General features: G+C 45.8%; 1 protein-coding gene across 1 annotated transcript; it reads left to right on the forward strand.

The window, feature by feature from the left end:
• LOC137373503 (acyl-coenzyme A thioesterase 1-like) lies at nt 1-25,006 on the forward strand. The gene is made up of 3 exons (XM_068038370.1): nt 1-556; nt 18,403-18,605; nt 23,953-25,006. Exons 1-3 carry the CDS (start codon nt 1-3, stop codon nt 24,520-24,522), a joined length of 1,329 nt encoding a protein of 442 aa, XP_067894471.1. The 3' UTR covers nt 24,523-25,006.

Genomic DNA, 25,006 nt, shown 5'->3' on the forward strand with positions numbered 1-25,006 from the left:
ATGTACCTCGCAAACCTGCACCGGGCGGCTGTGGCCGGATCTTTCTCCCTCCTGAGCCGCCGTGTTCTCCTGTGTCACCGAGCCGGGATGGCTGTGAGTGTCCAGCTTCAGCCCAGCTCCAAGTGCCTGTTCGATGAGCCGGTCCAGGTGCGGGTGGGCGGCCTCTCCCCGCTCCAACAGGTCACTATGAAGGCTTCGCTCACCGACGAGAAGGGGCAGGGTTTTCACTCCTTGGCTTTCTACAGGGCGGACGGGCAGGGGGAGCTGGACCTGTGTCAGTCCCCGTCCCTGGGTGGTCACTACACCGGCACCGAGCCCATGGGGCTCTTCTGGTCGCTGAGCCCCCGGACTCCTTTCACTCGGCTGGTGAAGAGGGACGTGGCCACTTCCCCGCTCTCTGTCCACATCGAGGTGTTTGATGGACATGGGACCCTGGAGCAGCTCCCAGAACAGCCCTTGGCCGTGGCTGTCAATGAGCGGTGGTTTATGAAAGAAGGGGTGACTAGGATCCCAGTGAGAGAGGGCAGGGTCCGAGGGGTCCTCTTCGTCCCACCTGGTAAGACCCGTTTATAAATTAGACATCAACTTTATTGTGAACTTTCTTCACCCTGTACTCCCTCCTTGAAAATGCTTTTGGTATATGAGCACTCGGGTGTGTCCCATCACCGTGTAGACACGATACAACATTTCGGGCTTTGACTCATATGTTGTCATGTAAAATAAAAAATCCTGGCATATTTGAACCCATTTTTAGAAAGAGTTTCCTTTTGAAAAAGGATTCATACTATTTTTGCTTTAAGAATATTCAAATAGTTAAGTTTGAAGTGGGAAAACAATGGGTTTTGAGTTTAAAGATTTTATATTAACACAATATAAAATGGGATTGAATGTTATGAAATCTGGTCAAACACCTGATTTTTTTCCAGCACTTATACCGGAGCCTAACTTGAATTTAGACACATGAGTAACGAATGCCGACCAAGGATGGATATTGTTTTGTCTGCAGTGGTTCTTTTGGCTCAACGCAAAATACTTTCTTGGGACCATTTATGGAATTTTACATTGTTACATTTAGCAATATTAATCGGAAGTGTAAAATATTAATCCGAGTAGACAAGTTTCAATTAAATCTAATTATTGAGGGTCGAACACGGGCTAAAATAAGACCAGTAACTATTTAGCAATCGAAATGTAAATATGTTTTAATAATTATATAGACAATATATGCTTTCAAGATGGCTCCTGTGCTGGAAGCTCCCTAGGAAGCTCCCTTGCTGTTCAACTCTATCCATGGCCATCTGCTCCCATCCCTAACGTTTTCTCCCCCAATCTGCCCTCTTAAACTGTTTAAATTCCCCTGGCTCTTTAAATCAGTTCATTTCAGGGAGAATGCTGTCACTGAGACTGCCCTCAATGCAGCCCAGCCTCTACCAGTCATGGATGAGCTGGACATACAGCCAACCAAATCGGAACTCAGTGATGCCATTGATTCCCTAGCCAGCGGAAAAGCCCCTGGGAAGGACAGCATTACCCCTGAAATAATCAAGAGTGCCAAGCCTGCTATACTCTCAGCACTACATGAACTGCTATGCCTGTGCTGGGACGAGGGAGCAGTACCCCAGGACATGCGCGATGCCAACATCATCACCCTCTATAAAAACAAAGGTGACCGCGGTGACTGCAACAACTACCGTGGAATCTCCCTGCTCAGCATAGTGGGGAAAGTCTTTGCTCGAGTCGCTCTGAACAGGCTCCAGAAGCTGGCCGAGCGCGTCTACCCTGAGGCACAGTGTGGCTTTCGTGCAGAGAGATCGACTATTGACATGCTGTTCTCCCTTCGTCAGATACAGGAGAAATGCCGTGAACAACAGATGCCCCTCTACATTGCTTTCATTGATCTCACCAAAGCCTTTGACCTCGTCAGCAGACGTGGTCTCTTCAGACTACTAGAAAAGATCGGATGTCCACCAAAGCTACTAAGTATCATCACCTCATTCCATGACAATATGAAAGGCACAATTCAACATGGTGGCTCCTCATCAGAGCCCTTTCCTATCCTGAGTGGTGTGAAACAGGGCTGTGTTCTCGCACCCACACTTTTTGGGATTTTCTTCTCCCTGCTGCTTTCACATGCGTTCAAATCCTCTGAAGAAGGAATTTTCCTCCACACAAGATCAGGGGGCAGGTTGTTCAACCTTGCCCGTCTAAGAGCGAAGTCCAAAGTACGGAAAGTCCTCATCAGAGAACTCCTCTTTGCTGACGATGCTGCTTTAACATCTCACACTGAAGAATGCCTGCAGAGTCTCATCGACAGGTTTGCGTCTGCCTGCAATGAATTTGGCCTAACCATCAGCCTCAAGAAAACGAACATCATGGGGCAGGATGTCAGAAATGCTCCATCCATCAATATTGGCGACCACGCTCTGGAAGTGGTTCAAGAGTTCACCTACCTAGGCTCAACTATCACCAGTAACCTGTCTCTAGATGCAGAAATCAACAAGCGCATGGGTAAGGCTTCCACTGCTATGTCCAGACTGGCCAAGAGAGTGTGGGAAAATGGTGCACTGACACGGAACACAAAAGTCCGAGTGTATCAGGCCTGTGTCCTCAGTACCTTGCTCTACGGCAGCGAGGCCTGGACAACGTATGCCAGCCAAGAGCGACGTCTCAATTCATTCCATCTTCGCTGCCTTCGGAGAATACTTGGCATCAGGTGGCAGGAGTATATCTCCAACACAGAAGTCCTTGAAGCGGCCAACACCCCCAGCTTATACACACTACTGAGTCAGCGGCGCTTGAGATGGCTTGGCCATGTGAGCCGCATGGAAGATGGCAGGATCCCCAAAGACACATTGTACAGCGAGCTCGCCACTGGTATCAGACCCACCGGCCGTCCATGTCTCCGTTATAAAGACGTCTGCAAACGCGACATGAAATCGTGTGACATTGATCACAAGTCGTGGGAGTCAGTTGCCAGCATTCGCCAGAGCTGGCGGGCAGCCATAAAGACAGGGCTAAATTGTGGCGAGTCGAAGAGACTTAGTAGTTGGCAGGAAAAAAGACAGAGGCGCAAGGGGAGAGCCAACTGTGCAACAGCCCCAACAAACAAATTTCTCTGCAGCACCTGTGGAAGAGCCTGTCACTCCAGAATTGGCCTTTATAGCCACTCCAGGCGCTGCTTCACAAACCACTGACCACCTCCAGGCGCGTATCCATTGTCTCTCGAGATAAGGAGGCCCAAAAGAAAAGAAAGAAAGAAAGAAATGGCCATCTGCTCCCATCCCTAACGTTTTCTCCCCCAATCTGCCCTCTTAAACTGTTTAAATTCCCCTGGCTCTTTAAATCAGTTCATTTTAGCCCTATCTAAAAGTTAACAGTTAGTTTAGTGTATGTTACCTGGGCCCACTGCCCTCCCCCAGCCACACCTGCTCTTTGTTTTCTCAATGAAATTGATCCGGATGAAACTGACGAGCACAGCTGCCGATACTTCAATCTCCGATCCTGCTGTCTTCACAGTCCAGAGTGTCTGCAGCCACGGCATGCGGTAAGTCCATTGAGGTGAAGAAGGAGCTGCGGGACCCGAGAGAGGTCCTGGGAAAAGGTGCCCCGAACACCCAAAACATCCACGAACGGCCCCCCCGGCCGCAACTTCAAAGCGCCCGCGGGAGATGGCTCGGAGAGCATCTGCAGCGCACTGTCGGCAATGCTGCATGCCTTTATTTAAACCACTGCAAAAAAAAAAACCCTTAACAAATGTAATCACCTCTAAGTCTGCCAAATGATGCTTCACCTCCCGAAGGACGTGGATGAGCTTTCCGGACGTCGATGGTGGGCCCTGAGGAAATGGCTTATTACCTGCACCAGATTCCACCCCCCCCTTTACCCCCCTTCCACCCCCCCCCACCCCCGTCCCCTTCCCTGCTCCACCCTCTCAGCTCACCCTCTCACAACCCCGTCCCAGCCCGCCCCCCCCTCGCACCATCTTCACCCCGCACCCCCTTCCCCTGCACCCCCCCCCACCCCCTCCCTCTACCCCTCCCCCTTGCATCCCCTCCTCCCACCAGCACCATCCTACACCTGTGTAGGGGCCCCAACAACCCCACTGCCTTGTGGGCGTCTCGGGAGAGACCAAGGCTAAGGGAGTAAACCCTAACAGAAAATCCGGAGCGGAACCCCGTAGGCGGTCATGTGTCACCTTTGGCATGTTTCCGGCAGTTCCTGCAGCCATACTGGTGCCAAACGTCGTGTCCTGCACTCCTTTGGACCCCACCAGAAAGGCCGAGAGGGGGGTTTTGACGACTGGGCAACTCTCAACCTCCATAAATTTGCCCAGGCATGCGCCATGGAGAGGTCACTCCATAGTTGCCTCACAGCGACTGAAACAACACGGAAGGCAGCAGTTACGGGTTATAAGTCCAGATAAATTGGCGTAGAAACTGGGCGCCACGGGTTGCCTTTGTCGGTGGGAGAGGTCATTGCACCTCACTGGACAGCTACCGCCCGCCTCAAACCGGGCAGCCCCCGGTCAATAAGGTTCTGTCCCGCCACAGTCTGCCTGCTTCAATGGGTGCTTGGAGCTCAGGGTCATTGCCCGAAAGGTGGACTGATACACCGCACCAAACAACATGAAAAAAGGAAAGAAGGTACCAGCCCTTCGCTTTGCAAGCTGGAACGTCAGAACTATGTGTCCTGGCCTGTCGGAAGACCTTACACAAATCAACGATTCTCGGAAGACCACCATCATTAACAACGAGCTCAGTAGACTCAATGTGGACATTGCAGCACTTCAGGAGACTCGCCTCCCCGCGAGTGGCTCTCCAGCAGAGCAAGACTACACCTTCTTCTGGCAGGGCAGGGATCCTGAAGAACCAAGACAGCATGGAGTGGGCTTCGCCATCAGAAACTCCTTGCTCAGCATGATAGAGCCTCCCTCAAATGGCTCGGAACGCATACTGTCCATCCGACTGCTCACCACCTCTGGTCCAGTACACCTACTCAGCATCTATGCTCCAACACTCTGTTCCGCACCTGAAGCTAAAGACCAGTTCTATGAACAACTCCATAACATCATTAGCAGCATCCCCAACACCGAACACCTATTCCTGCTGGGGGACTTTAATGCCAGGGTTGGGGCCGACCATGACTCATGGCCCTCCTGCCTTGGGCGCTATGGCGTTGGAAGGATGAATGAGAACGGGCAGAGACTGCTTGAGTTGTGTACCTATCATAACCTCTGCATCACCAACTCGTTCTTTCACACTAAACCCTGTCACCAGGTTTCATGGAGGCACCCAAGATCACGTCGTTGGCACCAGCTAGACCTCATTGTCACAAGGCGAGCCGCCTTAAACAGTGTTCAAATCACACGCAGCTTCCACAGTGCGGACTGCGACACCGACCACTCCCTGGTGTGCAGCAAGGTTAGACTCAGACCAAAGAAGTTGCATCATTCCAAGCAGAAGGGCCACCCGCGCATCAACACGAGCAGAATTTCTCACCCACAGCTGTTACAAAAATTTCTAAATTCACTTGTAACAGCCCTTCAAAACACTCCCACAGGGGATGCTGAGACCAAGTGGGCCCACATCAGAGACGCCATCTATGAGTCAGCTTTGACCACCTACGGCAAAAGTGCGAAGAGAAATGCAGACTGGTTTCAATCTCATAATGAAGAGCTGGAACCTGTCATAGCCGCTAAGCGCATTGCACTTTTGAACTACAAGAAAGCCCCCAGCGATTTAACATCCGCAGCACTTAAAGCAGCCAGAAGTACTGCACAAAGTACAGCTAGGCGTTGCGCAAACGACTACTGGCAACACCTATGCAGTCATATTCAGCTGGCCTCAGACACCGGAAACATCAGAGGAATGTATGATGGCATGAAGAGAGCTCTTGGGCCAACCATCAAGAAGATCACCCCCCTCAAATCTAAATCGGGGGACATAATCACTGACCAACGCAAACAGATGGACCGCTGGGTTGAGCACTACCTAGAACTGTACTCCAGGGAGAATGCTGTCACTGAGACTGCCCTCAATGCAGCCCAGCCTCTACCAGTCATGGATGAGCTGGACATACAGCCAACCAAATCGGAACTCAGTGATGCCATTGATTCCCTAGCCAGCGGAAAAGCCCCTGGGAAGGACAGCATTACCCCTGAAATAATCAAGAGTGCCAAGCCTGCTATACTCTCAGCACTACATGAACTGCTATGCCTGTGCTGGGACGAGGGAGCAGTACCCCAGGACATGCGCGATGCCAACATCATCACCCTCTATAAAAACAAAGGTGACCGCGGTGACTGCAACAACTACCGTGGAATCTCCCTGCTCAGCATAGTGGGGAAAGTCTTTGCTCGAGTCGCTCTGAACAGGCTCCAGAAGCTGGCCGAGCGCGTCTACCCTGAGGCACAGTGTGGCTTTCGTGCAGAGAGATCGACTATTGACATGCTGTTCTCCCTTCGTCAGATACAGGAGAAATGCCGTGAACAACAGATGCCCCTCTACATTGCTTTCATTGATCTCACCAAAGCCTTTGACCTCGTCAGCAGACGTGGTCTCTTCAGACTACTAGAAAAGATCGGATGTCCACCAAAGCTACTAAGTATCATCACCTCATTCCATGACAATATGAAAGGCACAATTCAACATGGTGGCTCCTCATCAGAGCCCTTTCCTATCCTGAGTGGTGTGAAACAGGGCTGTGTTCTCGCACCCACACTTTTTGGGATTTTCTTCTCCCTGCTGCTTTCACATGCGTTCAAATCCTCTGAAGAAGGAATTTTCCTCCACACAAGATCAGGGGGCAGGTTGTTCAACCTTGCCCGTCTAAGAGCGAAGTCCAAAGTACGGAAAGTCCTCATCAGAGAACTCCTCTTTGCTGACGATGCTGCTTTAACATCTCACACTGAAGAATGCCTGCAGAGTCTCATCGACAGGTTTGCGTCTGCCTGCAATGAATTTGGCCTAACCATCAGCCTCAAGAAAACGAACATCATGGGGCAGGATGTCAGAAATGCTCCATCCATCAATATTGGCGACCACGCTCTGGAAGTGGTTCAAGAGTTCACCTACCTAGGCTCAACTATCACCAGTAACCTGTCTCTAGATGCAGAAATCAACAAGCGCATGGGTAAGGCTTCCACTGCTATGTTCAGACTGGCCAAGAGAGTGTGGGAAAATGGCGCACTGACACGGAACACAAAAGTCCGCTTGTATCAGGCCTGTGTCCTCAGTACCTTGCTCTACGGCAGCGAGGCCTGGACAACGTATGCCAGCCAAGAGCGACGTCTCAATTCATTCCATCTTCGCTGCCTTCGGAGAATACTTGGCATCAGGTGGCAGGACTATATCTCCAACACAGAAGTCCTTGAAGCGGCCAACATCCCCAGCTTATACACACTACTGAGTCAGCGGCGCTTGAGATGGCTTGGCCATGTGAGCCGCATGGAAGATGGCAGGATCCCCAAAGACACATTGTACAGCGAGCTCGCCACTGGTATCAGACCCACCGGCCGTCCATGTCTCCGTTATAAAGACGTCTGCAAACGCGACATGAAATCGTGTGACATTGATCACAAGTCGTGGGAGTCAGTTGCCAGCATTCGCCAGAGCTGGCGGGCAGCCATAAAGACAGGGCTAAATTGTGGCGAGTCGAAGAGACTTAGTAGTTGGCAGGAAAAAAGACAGAGGCGCAAGGGGAGAGCCAACTGTGCAACAGCCCCAACAAACAAATTTCTCTGCAGCACCTGTGGAAGAGCCTGTCACTCCAGAATTGGCCTTTATAGCCACTCCAGGCGCTGCTTCACAAACCACTGACCACCTCCAGGCGCGTATCCATTGTCTCTCGAGATAAGGAGGCCCAAAAAGAAAAAAAAAAAAGAAAAAAAAAAGAAACCTGGTTGGTAGATTTTATTCTGAAAATAAAATAATTCGAGTATATAATTGGCCTAATCGGTAACTGGGTACATATTTAAATATATGTTGTGACCTGTGGAGACGTCGAACTCGAGAAAGACAATGCACTCCTCCCGCCTTGGTCATAACAATTCCACAATCCAAGTCATTTATATGTATCGAAAAATATAGTGGTTGCAGCACTGACCCTTTGGGAGCACCACTGTCTGCCATCCTCCAATCTGAATAACACCCATTTACGATGACTCGCTGTTTCCTTAAGCCAATTTCTTTATCCAAACTGACACTTACCTCCTATTCCATGAGCCTCAGTTTTGTTAACCAGCCTTTTATGTGGTACTTTGTGAAACACGTTGTTAAAATCCATATCAACAACATTCACTGCATTTCCTTCATCAAGCTTCTCTGTTATTTCATCAGAAATGCAATTACATGCAAACATGACCTGCCTTTTACAAATCTATGCTGGCTTTCCTTATTAACTCAAACCTCTCACTACCCGCTTAGTATTCAAATGCTGGTCGAAGATTGTTCAGTTACTTTTTATGTTACTTGAAATTCTGTTATCGTATTCTCTCTTTGCCAGTCTTATTTTCCGCTTCACTTCCCCTCTCAACTTATTTTATTTGGCTTGGTTGAAGAATCTACCTGACATGCATCACACACCCTCTTTTTTTGTTTCATCATATTCTCCATCTACCTCATTCATCCAGGGAGCCTTAGCTTTGGTTCCTCTGCTTTTCCCTCGCTTTGGAAGTTACCTAGCCTGTGCCTGAAACATCTGTTCCTTAAAGGTCACCCATTGTTCCATTACAGTTTTTCCTGTCAAACTTTGGTTCCATTTTACCCTGGCTAGATCCCCTCTCATCTGATTGAAGTTAGCCCTCTTCAAATTTAGAAGTTCTACTTTAGATTGCTTTTCTACTAAACCTTATGATATGATAATCACTCTTACCCAAGTGTTCTCCCAAAGACACTTGCTCCATCTCATTCTCCAGCACCACATCCAGCAATCATAGAATGTCATAGCACCAACCAAGGCTATTCAGCCCATCGTGCCCTGTACCAGGTCTTTGAAAGCACTATCCAATTAATCCTACTCCCCATGCTTTTTCTCCATAGACCTGCAAATTTCTCCTTTTCAAGTATATATCCAATTCGCTCTGAAAGTCATTACTGAATCTCTTTCCGAGTTGAACCGAGAACATACAGGCCAAGGATGTTTTCTGAACACATTTCAAAAATTCCTCCCCCTCCTTTCTCTTTAGTCTAATATTATTCCAATGATATTTGGATAATGAAAGTTCCCCCACTTTTACCACTCTATAGTTCTTGCACATCGCTGTGATTTCTCCTCAGATTTGCTCCTCCATCTCTCACTCTCACTATTTGTAGGTGTTATGACCAGGTGAGAAAGGGATCTAGGGGTTCCCTCTCAGCCTTTTCCTGGTTTGACCATAACAGGGTTTAATTTTTAAAACACCATATTTTTAGCTTCCCCCTCAGTGAATCATTGTTCACTGCTCTCCAATTGTAATGCCAAAGAAATCAACCAGACAGGTTTTCTTAAACTTACACCTTTCTTGTTTAAATCTATAAACCTTAAAACTCTAATTCGGTTAAAACTACTAAAAATACATGACGCTAGCTTGCATTCGCAATGAACACACACGCAGACAATGACAGAAAAGGAGAAAGAATCAAGGGGAAAGATTTGAAGCAATACTTGGAGTTCATTTACTGTCTTTTGAGTTCAATGTAAAATCTTTGATTGCAGTTAAATCTTGCCATCTCATTGAGGCCCAGTGCTCTCTTTGAAACTTGTTTCGATGGTTTTCTGTCTTGGCTTAGTTTCTTCTGTGGGTCCTTGTCTTTTGTCTTCAATTTGTAGTCTGACTCAAACTGTTCTGTGAGCACAATTCAAAATCCAAGTTGGCCAGCAGATTAGTCATGTGACTAACCCCTTATTTGGAACAACCACTCCTGTGGTTTGTGGATTGTCCATCTTAGCAGACATGCTCGTGGGGGTGAGGGGGGAAGGGAATGGAATGCTGGCTTTTTACACATTCAGTGACTGGTGATCAAAAATCTATTTGGGTTAATTGAATCACGGAGCAGTTCCATTGTCCTCTCCAGGCAATTGTCTCTTGGATTGCAAATGTTTCCAGCAACTGCCCTTTTAAAATGCGGATACAGCCACATTTCAGTCCAGTAAGATTTTAAAAATTAATGTTCCATATGACAAAATTAATATGGCTCATTCTTGGCAGATGGGGTTTCCATCACACCGCCACATTCAGCGGAATGAAATGCGATTTTAGAAGAGCATTTCATTAAAACAAAGACTAGAGAGAAGAGTAAGCACAGGAAAACACACATGCATCTCTCTCATTCATTTTCATTCATTCAGAAATCCAAAAGATTGTTACCGCCTATCTTTCCCTTGTAGCAGAGCTGTTTTAAACTGCCCCTTTTCCCTTGAGGTGGCTCTAGGATAGCTATGTTTTGCCCCAAAGGGGTTTGAAGTTCCTTCACTATCAGCCTGCAATGGTTTGGGAATGGGCATCCCAGTAAACATGTGATTTCTGGGGAGGTTTGCAGTTTGCACATTTCCATGACTATCCAGGGTGCCGTCGTTCCTGTTGAGATCTGCAGGGAGAGGGTTAGATTTAATTAGCCCTAAATTGGAGTTCTGCTCATGAGAGTCAGTGGTGGGTGGATCCATTCTGAACTCTCAGTGCTTTGATGAGTCATGCAAGGGATTTTCACCTTCGGGGATGGTTGGTTCCTTGGTTTTCCTGACTGGGGGAGGATTCATTGCTAATCTTCCTTTTGAATAAAAAGTCAACAAGTGACATCACAGGAAAGCTGCAAGGTGATTGGTTGGTGAGTAACAGCTGTTGGAAAATAACTAATTAGCTCAGTAAGTAACTAAACTAAAGAGAAAGGTCTACAGTTCTTTTATAATACAGTAGGTAGTGGTTTTTTTTTTAGGGAATCAAGGTTCCTAGTGTAAATAATCTATTTTTTGGGTAATTTAAGGGAGTAAAAACAGAGTGAAAAAAAAACAAAGAGTGATGTCACAGGAAAACCGTAAGTTCATTGGTTGGTAACTAACTGCTAATTTGAATTACCTGTTCTAAGTTTATTTCAGATTAAAGGTGAATAGGAGAAATATTTTACAGATTATAAACTAAAGACCAGTCGTAAATTTAAAAAACAAATTAAAATCTAATTAAATAAAATAGAGATGCAGGGCCAGGCGATGTATTGTACCTGCATGATGTGGGACCTGGTGGACCCCATTGTGGTTTCTATTGACCACATCTGTAGCAAGTGTTGGCTGCTTGAGGAACTCCGGCTCAGAGTTGATGAGCTGGAATCTGAGCTTCGGACACTGTGATACATCAGGGAGGGGGAGAGTTACCTGGACGGTGTGTTTCAGGAGACAGTCACACCCCTTAGGTTAACTACCTTGAATTTGGCCAGTGGTCAGGGACAGGAGGGTGTGACTATGAGTGAGGCAGGTAGAGGGACCCAGGGGGCAGTGTTGCAGGAGCCTCAACTCTTGTCCTTGTCCAACAGGTTCGAGATTCTTGCTCCCAGTGTGGACGAGAGCGGGGACTGTAGGGAGGATGAGCAAACTGACCATAGCACCGTGGTACAGGGAGCCATTCAAGTGGGGGGAGAAAAGAGAAGTATAGTTGTAATCAGGGATAGTATAGTTAGGGGCATCGACACTGTTCTCCGAGGCCAGGATCGAGAGTCCCGAAGGATATCTCATCTGGGCTGCAGAGGAACTTGGAGTGGGAGGGGAAAGATCCAGTTGTCGTGGTCCACGTAGGTACCAACGATATAGGTAGAACGAGGATAGAGGTTCTGCTGAGGGAATATGAGCAGCTAGGGGCTAAATTAAAAAGCAGAACCAAAAAGGTAATAATCTCTGGATTACCACCTGAGCAAAGAGCTATTTGGCACAGGGTCAATAAGATTAAAGAGAAAAATGCGTGGCTCAGAAATTGGTGTGGGAGGAATGGGTTCGAATTCATGGGATATTGGCACCAGTACTGGGGAAGGAGGGAGCTGTTCCGATGGAACGGGCTCCACCCGAATCATGCTGGGACCAGAGTCCTGGCGAATTGCATAACTAGGGCTGTAGATAAGACTTTAAACTAAATAGTGGGGGGGAGGGTTCAGTTGCATGGAAAATTAGGACGTCAAAGTTAAAGGAGAAAGTAGGAGTGTAGGTTAGTGATGAGGCTGATTGTTATCAGAAAACAAAAGGTAGGGACAGAACGTGTGAACGTCATATTGCACCAAGGAATCGTACAAGAGTAGGGAAATCTGATAATAGAACAAACTTAAAGGCTTTGTATCTGAATGCACAAAGCATTCGGAATAAAATTAATGAGTTAACAGTGCAAATAGAGACGAATGGGTATGATTTAGTGGCGATTACTGAGACATGGTTGCAGGGAAACCAGGTTTGGGAATTGAATATCCAAGGGTACTCAGTATTTCGGAAGGTTGGGTAGAAATAAGAAATAGTAAGGGAAAGAAGACCCTGGTGGGAGTAATCTGTAGGTCCCCAAACAGTAGTTCCGCAGTGGGGCACCGTATAAACCAGGAAATACTGGGAGCTTGTAAGAAATGTACGGCAATAATCATGGGTGATTTTAATATGCATATAGACTGGATTAATCATATTGGCAAGGGTAACCTCGAGGGAGAGTTCATTGAATGTATTAGAATTGTGTTTTGGAGCAATATGTTGTGGAACCAACCAGGGAGCAGGCTATTCTAGATTTGGTATTGTGTAATGACGTGGGATTAATTAATGATCTCATAGTTAAGGATCCTCTAGGTAAGCATGCTAGAATTTCAAATTCAGTTTGAGGGCAAGAAACTGGAGTCCCACACTAGTGTTCTGGAGTTAAACAAAGGTAATTACATAGGCATGAAGACAGATTTGGCCCTAGTGGACTGGGCAGGAAGACTAAAGGGTAGGACAGTTGAGCAGTGGCAGATGTTTAAGGAGATATTCAATTCCACCCAACTAAAGTATATTCCAGAGAGGAAGAAAGATTGTAAGAGGGGGAAAAAACATCCATGGCTAAGCAAGGAAGTTAAGGATAACATAAAGACAAAAACTAAGGCATATCATATTGCAAAGGCCAGTGGCAGGCTGGAAGATTGGGAAACTTTTAAAGGTCAACAAAGGGTGCCTAAAGAAGTAATAAAAAGAGCAAAGGTAAATTATGGAAGAAAACTAGCACAAAATATACAAATGGATAGTAAAAGTTTCTATAAGTCTATCAAAGGGAAGAGAGTAGCTAAAGTGAATGTTGGTCCCTTGGAGGATGAGACTGGGGAGTTAATTGTGGAGAACACAGAAATGACGGAGACACTAAATCAGTATTTTGCCTCAGTTTTCACGGTGGAGGACACTCATACCATCCCAATAGTAACAAGAAATGCAGAGGTTATAGAAAGGGAGGAACTTAGAACAATCATCATCACTAGGGAAAAAGTACTAAGCAAACTATTGGGACTGAAGGCAGACAAGTCCCCAGGGCCTGATGGCCTACATCATTGGGTCTTCAAGGAAGTGGCAACAGAAATAGTGGATCCATTAGTTATAATATTCCAAAATTCCCTGGATGCGTGAAAGTTTCCAGTGGATTGGAAAAATGCTGATATTACGTCCTTATTCAAAACAGAAGGGAGGCAGAAAGTAGGAAACTATAGACCAGTTAGTTTAACATCTGTTGTTGGGAAATTGTTAGAATCCATTATCAAGGAAGTAATAACAGGACATTTAGAAAGTCAAAACGCAATCCATCAGAGTCAGCATGGTTTTATGAAGGGTAAATCGTGTTTGACTAATTTGCTAGAGTTCTTCGAAGATGTAACGAGTAAATTGGATAATGGGGATCCTGTAGATTTATACCTGGACTTCCAGACAGCATTTGATAAGGTGCCGCACAAAAGGTTAAGACACAAGGTAAGATCACTTGTAGTTAGGGGCAATTTATTAGCATGGATAGAGGATTGGCTAACCAACAGAAAACAGAGAGTCGGGATAAATGGGTCCTTTTCTAGTTGGCAAGATGTAACTCGTAGGGTGCCACAGGGTTCGGTCCTCGGGCCCCAACTATTTACAATGTATATTAATGACTTGGATGCAGGGATAGAAGGTAATAAGGAAAGCAAATGGAATTTTGGCATTTATTGCTAAAGGAATAGAGTATAAAAGTAGGGAAGTGTTGCTGCAAGTGTACAAGGCATTAGTGAGACCGCACCTGGAGTATTGCTTACAGTTTTGGTCCTCTTACTTGAGGAGGGATGCAGTTGCATTAGAGGAAGTTCAGAGGAGGTTCACTGGATTGATTCCAGGGATGAGGGGTTTGTCTTATGAAGAGAGATTGAGCAGTTTAGGCCTTTACTCTCTAGAGTTTGGAAGAATGAGAGGAGATCTAATTGAGGTATATAAGATGATTAAGGGGATTGACAAAGGAGTCGTAGAGAGGATGTTTCCTCTGTTGGGGAAATCTAGAACAAGAGGTCATAGTTTTAGGATAAGGGGTAGCAGATTTAAAACAGAGATGAAGAGAAATTACTTCTCTCAAAGGGTCGTGAGTCTGTGGAATTCACTACCCCAGAGTGCGGTGGATGCCGGGGCATTGAGTAAATTTAAGGAGGAGATAGACAGATTTTTAATTAGTGATGGCTGGAAGGGTTATGGAGAATGGGCAGAAAAGTGGAGTTGAGGCCGAGATGAGATCAGCCATGATTGTATTGAACGGCGGAGCAGGCTCAAGGGGCTGAATTGCCTATTCCTGCTCCTAGCTCTTATGTTCTTATGTTATGTTCTATGTTCTGTGTCCTCTGGGACACTCCTGCTTGCAGGTATTTGCCTAGATTCTGCTGCACTCCCCTGTGGCACCTCGAAGGGGTGAGGCATCACCCTCACAGTTTCTCTGCCCTCTTGAGGACTTTCTTTGTCTCTGCGGGTTTCTGCAAATGGTGTTAGAAACTCTGGTGCGGTGCTTCTGGTGTCTGCATTTACATAAGAGGATGTGGGGTCTAACTTTTCAAATATTTCGAGGATGGCTGACCGGACAGTAGGGGTTTTCATCTGAGATTCCTCCCGGCCTTCTTTTAACCTGCCCTCTTTGTCCCTTTTTCCCCTTTCCTCTCGAACTTTTCACCAGTCTTGTGCCTGCCTGTCCTCTTTTGTTCTCAGCAGGGGTCCCTTACAGTTCACCAGCCCTCGGCTGGAGGGTCTTCCAAACACCGATACAGGACTTGGTGCAGATTTCACTTTAGGATCTCCCAAAGCTTTTACACACAGCAAGGCCCCACAAACAACAATGAGATAATGACCAGACAATGTCTTTTTTAATGTTAGTGGAGGGATAAATGTTCACCATGACACCAGATGAAATCCCCTTCTCTTCAAAATAGTGCCATGAAATCCACTTAAGAGGGCAGACAGGGCCTCAATATAAAGCTTTTAAATCTCAGAATAAGGGGCAGGCCATTTAGGACTGCGATGAGGAGGAATTTTGTCACTCAGCGGGTGGTGAATCTTTGGAATTCTCTGCCCCAGAGGGCTGTGAAGGCTCAGTTGTTGAGAATGTGCAAGACTGGGATCAATAGATTTCTACATATTAAAAACATCAAGGGTTACGGGGATAGTGCAGGAAAATGGTGTTGAAGTAGATCAGCCATGATCTCATTGAATGGCGGAACAGGCTTTAAGGGTTGAATGGCCTACTCCTGCTCCTATTTGTTATGTTCTAATGTTCTTATAACATTTAATTTGAGAGATAGTGACTCCAAAAGTGCAGCACTTCTTCAGAACTGTACTGGGAGGTCAGCCTAGATTTTGACCCCTGGACTGAGGTTTGAATCCACAACCTTCTGGCAAGAGTGCTACTTGCTGAGCCACAGCTGACTTGGTGGGTAGTTGCTTTTTCACTGTTTGGAAGCACTGACAATTATTGCTTGTTGATATAGTTAGCACAGCTGTCCTCATTTCTACAAGAAGTAAAATATTTCATTTGCAGTTTGCACCGATCCACCAAAGCTGATTGGAAACCCGGGAGATCATGAAGTGAACACAAGATGCTTCTTTTTATAAAGAAATCCTCACCCATTTGGCTGGATGATGCATTGCAGTTAATATGTTACCTGTTTCAGATACAGAGCCCTAAATAACCAAACATACACATTAATCTATTTAAACGAGTATCACCAGAAAGCTGTTGCTAGGCCGTTGCTTTCCATATGGTACTTAGAACCCCACGTTCACCATGGTAACAGTTTTCACCTCTGATATTTGTTCCACAATTTGGAATCTAGCATTGTATTCATGCTGTCTTTCTACACCATACAAGACTTACCTTACACAGAATCCAAGTTGCAGAGGGGGCAGAGATCCCGGAACTCGCAAGGGTGTGGCGGTCCTGCGGAATTAAATGATAAGACCACATTATCATTATTTTCACGTTATCCACCTGGCAGCCCACCAGACTGACAGGCTGGCCAGCTGTCAGGCAGAAAAGCCAGTGGTGGTAGATGACAGCTGTGTGTCATTGGGAACAATCCCAGCCATCAGAAAATGTCACAGGGCAAGGGGGTGGGGGTGGTTGTCATACCACCAATCAGGAGGGAGGGAGAGATTGCAGGGAGAGAGGTTCAGGATATTGAGTTTAGAGGGCAGGTGATGGCAGCAGTGAAGAGAGGTCATGATTGGCAGAAGGTTTGCTTGAAGGGCTCCCAATCGATGCCATAAATGCACAGCATTCTGGATCTGGCTGCTCCCATCTCCATTTAGCTACCTGATCTCCTGAGTCCTGGGAGACCTAACCTGCAGCCTTAATTCAAAACAGACTCCCAACTGCACTGTGGAGCTGATTTAAATATTATAATGAGGTACCAGCCTCTCCATAGCGGGCACAGACCTGCCATGTAACCCACCGCTGTAAAAATGGCAGGAGGCCTATACATGCTGGGTTGGGGTTTTGTTACACTGTTTTTCATTTTTAGTTCCCTGGCCCTCTCCCACCCATCATGGGAGATTTACTATCACCTCATGAAGTCCAAGTACAGATTGGCTCTGACTGAGACACCCAGTTTCAAACTGTCACGTTCACATACAACCTGAATCCAAACCAATGTCTAGGGAGAGAGATGGGCCTATGAAAAGTGTCATCTGCTTGGGAGCCTGAGCACATCTTGATCAGTGCAGGGGGATTCTGGCTGTAGTTACACAATGATATTAATGGATTATAGGATTACTACTAGTCACAGTTAGGATATCAGAGCATTAAACCTATTATAACTAGTTATGTATAGACTGTGAGTTACTATATTTCTGTTGTTTATGAGGAGAATCTGAGCAATAGTAATGCCATTATTATAATCAGTTATCGGTGCCATTTCAGTTTGTTACTGGTTTCCCCTTTGTAAATCCCTCACCCATCTGCAGTTTCCCTTCTTCCCTAACCTCAATTTCCCTTCTTCACCTGCTCATGGGTGGCCTCCTGATGCTGTGCTTCACGTATAATAGCCACTATTGCAAAACCATGAGCAAAGGTACTCAACTACAGGATATGGTAAATACAATAACACTTGTAAAATGTCATTTGATTAAAAACTCCAGGAATACCCCCCCAACAAGAGTTGGGCAAACCTGTCCTCTGCCAAATCCACCACTACTTCAAGATCATCTGGCAAGCAAAGAGAATCTGCACATTCTTTTCTCCACTACCAACCATCTCCTTAAACTCTTATTCCCTGTTCTCTTCATCCACACTTCCAACAACAAGTGCAAGGAGTTCATGGACTTCTTTCACACCAAGATTCAGACCATCCATTCTACTTCCACCCCCTCTCCCTCACCCACTGAGATAAAACTCCCCTCCACAGGAATCCCCTTCCTTAGCACTGAACACATCTTTCTCTAGTTTCACTCCTGCTTTGGGTTGATGTCCATTTTTTTCAGATTATATATTTATCAAGTGCCACGCTTTCCTTTTCTATATCGTGCCATGAAATGTTCTTTCTATATTAAGGGAATTATATAAATGCATTTGGGAAATATTACCTCACCTCAATTAGATCTGTCTTCAACCTTCTGGACTCGAGGCAATACATGCCAAGTTTATGAAAACTATTGAAACCTGACTTTGACTTTTGAGCTTAAATACCAGTTGGCAATAAATAACTAGGCTTGAAATGACCATACACCTATTAATCTATTAATCAACTGCATGTAACTACTATTTACAATTACAGATCAGATAGCCAACAGTAAAACCTGAAGACTTCTTAGGATTAAAGCATTATCCTCAATCGCTAGTTTTGTATGTACAGCAGTCCTGGATTAAAAGAGTCAGAAAAAGTGTTTTTACCACTGAGACTCAAAATAATCCAGAAGCGATTTAAACAAAAGGATAAACTTGTTTGAATTTGGCAGGAAATGGTCCATTTCCAGGAGTGATTGATGTGAACACAATACACGGTGGATTGGTGGAATACAGAGCCAGTCTCTTGGCAAACCATGGCTTTACTACACTGGCATTAGCCTACCGTCATTATGAAGACCTTCCAAGAGATGTGTTAAACTTTGACTTAGGATATTTCGAAGAAGCCGTGAATATTTTGAGGCAGCATCCAAAGGTGAGTTACATCATCAAATAAACTGCTTGCCATTAGTAACTTTTGCACTAAGATGGAAAGTCCAGTTGGCCTGCTGTTTATCTGTGGCAAAGATGTTTAATGATAGGCATTATATCATGTAATGCACAATATATTATCAAATAGTTACCATTGCTTATGGGCAGCATTTAAAGCATTTGGACCAGGCAAGTAAGTTTGGAAGCACCTGAAGGGTGCAGCCACTGGGTGAGTGAGCAGGCACTCACTGGCCAGAATTTTACATCCCCCAAAGAGTGGATTGGGGGGGGGGGCGGGGGCACGTAAAATGGAGTGGGAGGCTCGGGGGGCCCTTCCCGATGCACTCCTGCCTCCGCCGCCATTTTATACAGGGCGGCGGCAGCGAAAACCAGCTCGCCCACCCCAAGCCAATAAAGGCCCTTAAGTGGCCAGTTAACAGCCACTTAAGGGTCCCCGCCTGCCTTCACGGGGATTTCACCCTCGGACGGTTGGGCAGCCCAGGCCTGAGAAAAGCCGCCTGACAAAAGCAGGCTGATTTCTGATGGCCTGGGGGTAGGCCCTGTGTTCAGGCACCCTGTGCCCGACAGAGGGCCGCCCCCGATGCCCCAACCACCCCCAATGCCCAACATGCCACCCGTCCCCTCAGTTGACCACCCTTTCCTCGCCGAGGCTCGACCGATCACCCCCGGCAAGGCCCCAAGAGCATACTTTTTCACAGGGCGGCCTTCCTCTTCTTGTTGATGCTGGGTTGCAGTCCTAGCAGTGGCCACTGTTCCTGGTGGCACTGCTAGGACTAAGAGCTGCTGGACAACTGATTGGCCAGCAGCTCTATTAGGCGGGACTTCCTGCCTCAATGAGGTGGAAGTCCCTCCTCAGACCAATTAAAGGCCCGGGGACTGTAAAATGCAGTCCGGATCCCCAGGCCAGGCGGAGGCGGGTTCGCCACCGACTTTTCAGTCAGTGGACGGCTCCCATCCGAGGAAAGTAGAATTCCAGCCACTGTGTCCGTTTCCCTCCTGTGACGGCCCACCTAGTACCACATTGCAAGTACAATAAAGAAGCTGAGGATAGTGAAGGAAAGGAAGATCTTGGGCTGATTGGAGCAAGCCAGGTCAGACAGCGTAAAAAGATAGGAGCTTCCGGTTGCTTGCCATTTCAACACTCCCCCCTGCTCTCATGCTCACATCTCTGTCCTGGGATTGCTGCAGTGTTCCAGTGAACATCAACGCAAGCTCGAGGAACAGCATCTCATCTACCGATTAGGCACACTACAGCCTGCCGGACTGAACATTGAGTTCAATAATTTCAGAGCATGACAGCCCCCCACTTTACTTTCATTTTTAGTCATTTTTAGTTATTTTTTTCTTCCTTTTTTTTACATTCCTTTTTACATTTTTTACAATCTTTTTTTGCATTTATTTCATTTCATCTTAGTTTGTTCAGTTTGCTGACCCACTGTTTTTTTCAGGTTGTTTTTCTTCAGGTTTGCACTTGCTGCTGTTCAATATTCAGTATATTCACACCTAATCTGTACTAATGCTTTGTCTTTCAACACACCATTAACATATTGTTTGCCTTTCCTCCGTGACCTTTTGGTCAGCTATGTGGCCTGGTCCAATCTGCACCTTCTCCTTTGTTATCTCTTGCCCAACCCCCACCTCACTTGTTTATAATCTGTGACTTTTCTAATATTTGTCAGTTCCGAAGAAGGGTCACTGACCCGAAACGTTAACTCTGCTTCTCTTTCCACAGATGCTGCCAGACCTGCTGAGTGATTCCAGCATTTCTTGTTTTTGTGTAAAAAGATAGGGATCAGGCTGAAAATAGATTGTGAGGTCAAACTGGGTACAGGTTGGATCAGCTTGCTGAAGGGATTGCACAAAAGTGAACTTCACATATATTTCTATGTCAAGTATTGAGAAATAGATGGTTCACTGTGTTACATTATTTGTTCATCCGTCTTACATAAGTAAAATCATGTGGCGACATGTGGTGCATTCAAGTAGCCTGAGTACAGAGTAAGAGTTCTCAGTTATGATCCTTGATTCTCTTTATCATTTACCTAGATACTGGGTAAGAAAAAGGCGAGGTAGCAGTGCAGAAGGTAGAGGGTCCCCAGAAAATGGCTTTGGCTAGTGGTTCATTCACCAGTTTCCTCAGGTCATCAGTTGGAATACATATTTCTGCATTTCAAGTTTCTTAGTCCTCATGTTACTAGCTGCTATGCTACAATTCTTTTGTTTAGGAATGCCATCTTTCAGGTAATGTGTTTATCAAAAGATACTTGAGAAGGAAAGGAAAGTCCAAATATCGTGCATCGTTTTCATTCCAGTGGCGTCATATGCATGTAATGTGCTAAGGCTGTTGTGTTTTTCGTTTCTAAACAAATACTGAAATGCTTGCCATCAACTCCTATTGAAATAGCAATCAATTTCGTCCAGCTTTTGTTTCTGTACAAAAGAATTTTTGCAATTCATTATCCCTCTCAAGCAAGGCATTATCATGGTTTAATTCTAAAAATAAAATGATGAATGTCAGGTCAGTTAAGAGATTAAGGCATTGAAATTAGTGCATAGCCATTGCTTAATTAAAACAGCCTTTCAAAAAAATGTGAGTAGAGAATCTGAATATTGGATGTCCATTCTCATTCACATTGGCACACTAACACATTGCACTGATCAGTAGCTAGATATGAACAAGGCCACTGAATGGACCGAATTACAGAATGTGATCCACAGAATATTTGTAGAAATTCATAAATATTGTGTACTTAAAAATGAATTTGATTTAGTTACTGTAAAATAATGAACGAGTCTTTCTCTCATGACAACTTATCCAGGGTATCTAAGAAATCAATGGAATTAAAATTCACAACAGTGAATCAAGGAAGCTCAGCTCATGTTCAGTTCATAACAAACAAAGCGGAGGGTCGAACTCCTAAATAAGGAGATATAGGCATAGAAATTTGAGTTCACCTAAAAGGCAGGGATCAATCCCCACATTGAATGGATAGACCCAAGACCTAAGGGTTCATTATCATCAAGGTGGTGAGCTGCAGCACTTAACAGACGTCCTCAGACAGGCCAGCGGGGGAGTGGACTCAAAGATTAGGCTGATGCAACACCAGCAGTGGCCCTTAGATGAGTTCTTAAAGGAGACTAGGAAGTGGAAGTGATTGGGATGATTGGTAGCAATCAGAATGGGTAGGCTCAGGAAGGGTAGAGAGTGGGATCAAGGGTTTGGGGGCGGTGGCAGAGTAGGGGGGAATGTTGGTGAGCAGTGCCGATCGGCAATGGTGAAAGGTGGCCGGCAAAGGGCCCTGTGATTTTTAATATGTGGTCGGAACAAGCACTCCTGCTCCTCCTGTCTTCATATTCAGTTAACTATGTCTTAAACACTTACCTTGTTGGTTGCAGTCTGCAGCGGTCCCTTTAGGGGCCGCCTATTGAGTCACATATAGGCTTTGCCTATAATAAACTTGCCAGCAAAATTAAAGCCAATGGAATAAAAGGGAAAGTGGAAGCATGTATATGAAGTTGGCTGTGTGATAGAAAAGAGAGTAGCATTGAACAGTTGTTTTCAAACTGGAGTAAGGTATATATTGGGGTTCCACTGGGGTCAGTACTAGGACCACCAATTTTCTTGATATATATTAATGACCTACACTTAGGTGTGCAGGGCACAATTTCAAAATCTGCAGTTGACAGAAAAATTGGAACTATCATGAACTTTGAGGAGGATAGTGATAGACTTCAAGAGGACATGGTGGAATGGGTGGACTCACGACAGATGAAATTTAATGCAGAGAAGTGTGAAAAGGTGCATTTTTGTAGTAAGAACGAGGGAAGGCAAGATAAAATAACAGGGTGAGGGAACTCAGTTACGTGGATAGATTGGAGAAGCAGGGGTTGTTCTTCTTGGAGAAGAGAAGGTTGAGAGGAGATTTGATAGAAGTGCTCAAAATCATGAGGGGTCTAGACAGAGTAGATAGGGAGAAACAGTTCCCATTGGCATGGCAACCTATTTTGCTCAGTGAGTGGTTAGAATTTGGAATGCACTACCTAAATGTTTGGTGGAGGCAGATTCAATTGTGGCTTTCAAAAAGAAATTGGAAAAGCACCTGAAGAGATAAGATTTACAGGGCTGGGGGGAAAGGGCAGGGGAATGGAGCTAGCTGAATTGTTCTTGTATAGAGCCAGCACAGACATGAAGGGCTGAATGGCCTCCTTCCATGCTGTAACCATTCTATGATTCTGTGAGGACCTGGTTTTCCTGCAACTCAATATTGAAGACGGGGCTTCAAAAGGTGTTAGGCCTGTCATTTGAATATGCAAAGGATCTGGCGTCTATTTCGGGCATGGACCCTGGACATCATTTTTTTGCCTGTGTGGCAGGCAGCGCACTTCAGACTCGCAGAGTGTGGGGTTTCTGCCCATCAAAGGAGGCCATTCAGTGCCTGAGAAATAGGTGCTGCAGGTATTATTTTGAGGCCAAATTAACTTTAAAAATAGGCAGTACATAAGGTGATTGCCTCTGACACACAGGGATTAATTTTATCAGCCCTCTGGGGATGGGCAGTAAGTCGTGGGGCCCATATAATGGCAAGGGAAGGTGGGGGCTGGAGTGCCCATCACCATTCAGTTTTGTTGGGCGGGGAAGGCCAAGGATGACTTCCTGTCCAGAGGCTAATTGAGGCCGTTACGTGGCAAATTACAATTATATTTTATCAGTGGCTGGTGGGAGGCCCGCCCCATAGAGAGACTGCCCAGCAACACCTGATGGCCTTCCTTTGGGCTGGTGGGTGGCTGGGGGTTTGCGCTCCTGTTTTGGCAATCTGTGGCCCACGGAAGCAACTGGTGGCAAAGGCCTGCGCCAACAACCCCACCCTGCCCTCAGCAATCACCAGCCCCCCACCCCCAATTCCTCATCGAGGAATGCCTGACTGGCCTGGTGAGCCCATCCCTATTTGCCTGCAGTCTGGAGCTCCATGGCTGTTCCTGGTTCAGGCCTGCTGCAGTTCTAGCAGTGGCCGCCACTCCAGGTGGCGTTGCTGGGACTGCTGAGCTGCCGGCCCTCTGATTGGCTGGCAGCTCTTGGAGGCGAAATCCCATCCTTAAAGGGACGGGAACCCCGGTGCTGGGCAGTTAACTGTAAAATGCAGCGGGGGAGTGGTCCCCAAAATGGCCAAGGCGGGCTTCCGCTCGTCTTTCTGGCCAGGCCACCTGCATAATATCCAGCCCATGGAATTTTAATGCTGCAGTTTATTTTCTCTTTCAGGTTCACGCTCTTGAAGACTGGAGATAATGAAGTATTTTTTGCCCTTTATGAATATTTCAGAAATGTTTTCCAGGTTAAAGGTCCTGGTGTTGGAGCAATGGGAATATCAAAAGGTGCAGATTTGGTTCTCTCGATGGCCACCTTTCTACCAGATGTGGTAGCAGCTGTTGTTATCAATGGATGCATTACAAGTGCTGTATTTGGATTGTATTTCAAAAATAAACTGGTTTCTACTGGCCTGGGTTATACTGTAAACCGAATGCAGATTACAGATTCAGGAGTTGCAGACATATCTGAGACAATGAATGAAGTTAACAAGGACAGTATGATCCCAATAGAAAATGCTGAGGGAACCATCCTGTTCATTGTTGGAGAAGGTGATAGGAACTGGAAAAGCAAGTACTATGCTGACGAGGCCATAAAAAGACTGAAAGAACATGGCAAAGATAACTTTGAGCTCCTCAGTTATCCACGAGCTGGACATTATCTGGAGCCTCCATTTTTCCCCTTTTGCTATGCCTCTTACCATGCTGTGCTCGGCATGCATACAAGGTGGGGAGGGAATGCCAAGGCCCATTCATTTGCTCAGGAAGATTTGTGGCCAAAGGTTCAGGCATTTCTTCAAAAAGTCCTAAACAAGTAGAGGACGGCAAAGAGCAAACTGAGAAACTGCTGTACAATTGTGCAGTACTGACAGAACGATGCTGTTCATGTTACTATTTGAATAATTTCTACCTTCTATGTTTTCTATTTGCTTTGCCTAAAATCAGTGGGTTTCTGGGTACCATTTTAATCTCAGCATGCAATTCCACTGGAGGTTTTTGTGCAGACATTTCAAATAAGAATGATGATTACTTTGTATGGTTCAGTTTCAAAGTCACTTTGCACCATAATGACAAATGGCTAAGCCTCCAGTACTAGCTAAAAGTTAATCTGTGAGTTGTGTCAGCTCTCTGTGAATCACGCCACTTTGGGGCAAAACTCAGGCTATCTATTTCTCACCTTTACTTCAACCAACCAGACAATGATCTGATCACTACACTTCTGCAGGAAGGGGCTGGAACAATAATATCATTCATTCTGTTGCTGATTTAAAATTTGTTGTATTGGCAATAATAATTGCATTT

Source organism: Heterodontus francisci, chromosome 9, assembly GCF_036365525.1.
Source record: "Heterodontus francisci isolate sHetFra1 chromosome 9, sHetFra1.hap1, whole genome shotgun sequence".
Lineage (NCBI taxonomy): Eukaryota > Metazoa > Chordata > Chondrichthyes > Heterodontiformes > Heterodontidae > Heterodontus > Heterodontus francisci.

Bases quoted from the DNA above. Each gene is read 5' to 3' on its own strand.
- LOC137373503 (XM_068038370.1), top strand. From the start codon at position 1: ATGTACCTCGCAAACCTGCACCGGGCGGCTGTGGCCGGATCTTTCTCC. The intron at 557-18,402 runs GTAAGACCCGTT...TGAATTTGGCAG, and splicing joins GGTCCTCTTCGTCCCACCTG to GAAATGGTCCATTTCCAGGA. The intron at 18,606-23,952 runs GTGAGTTACATC...AATGTTTTCCAG, and splicing joins TTTTGAGGCAGCATCCAAAG to GTTAAAGGTCCTGGTGTTGG.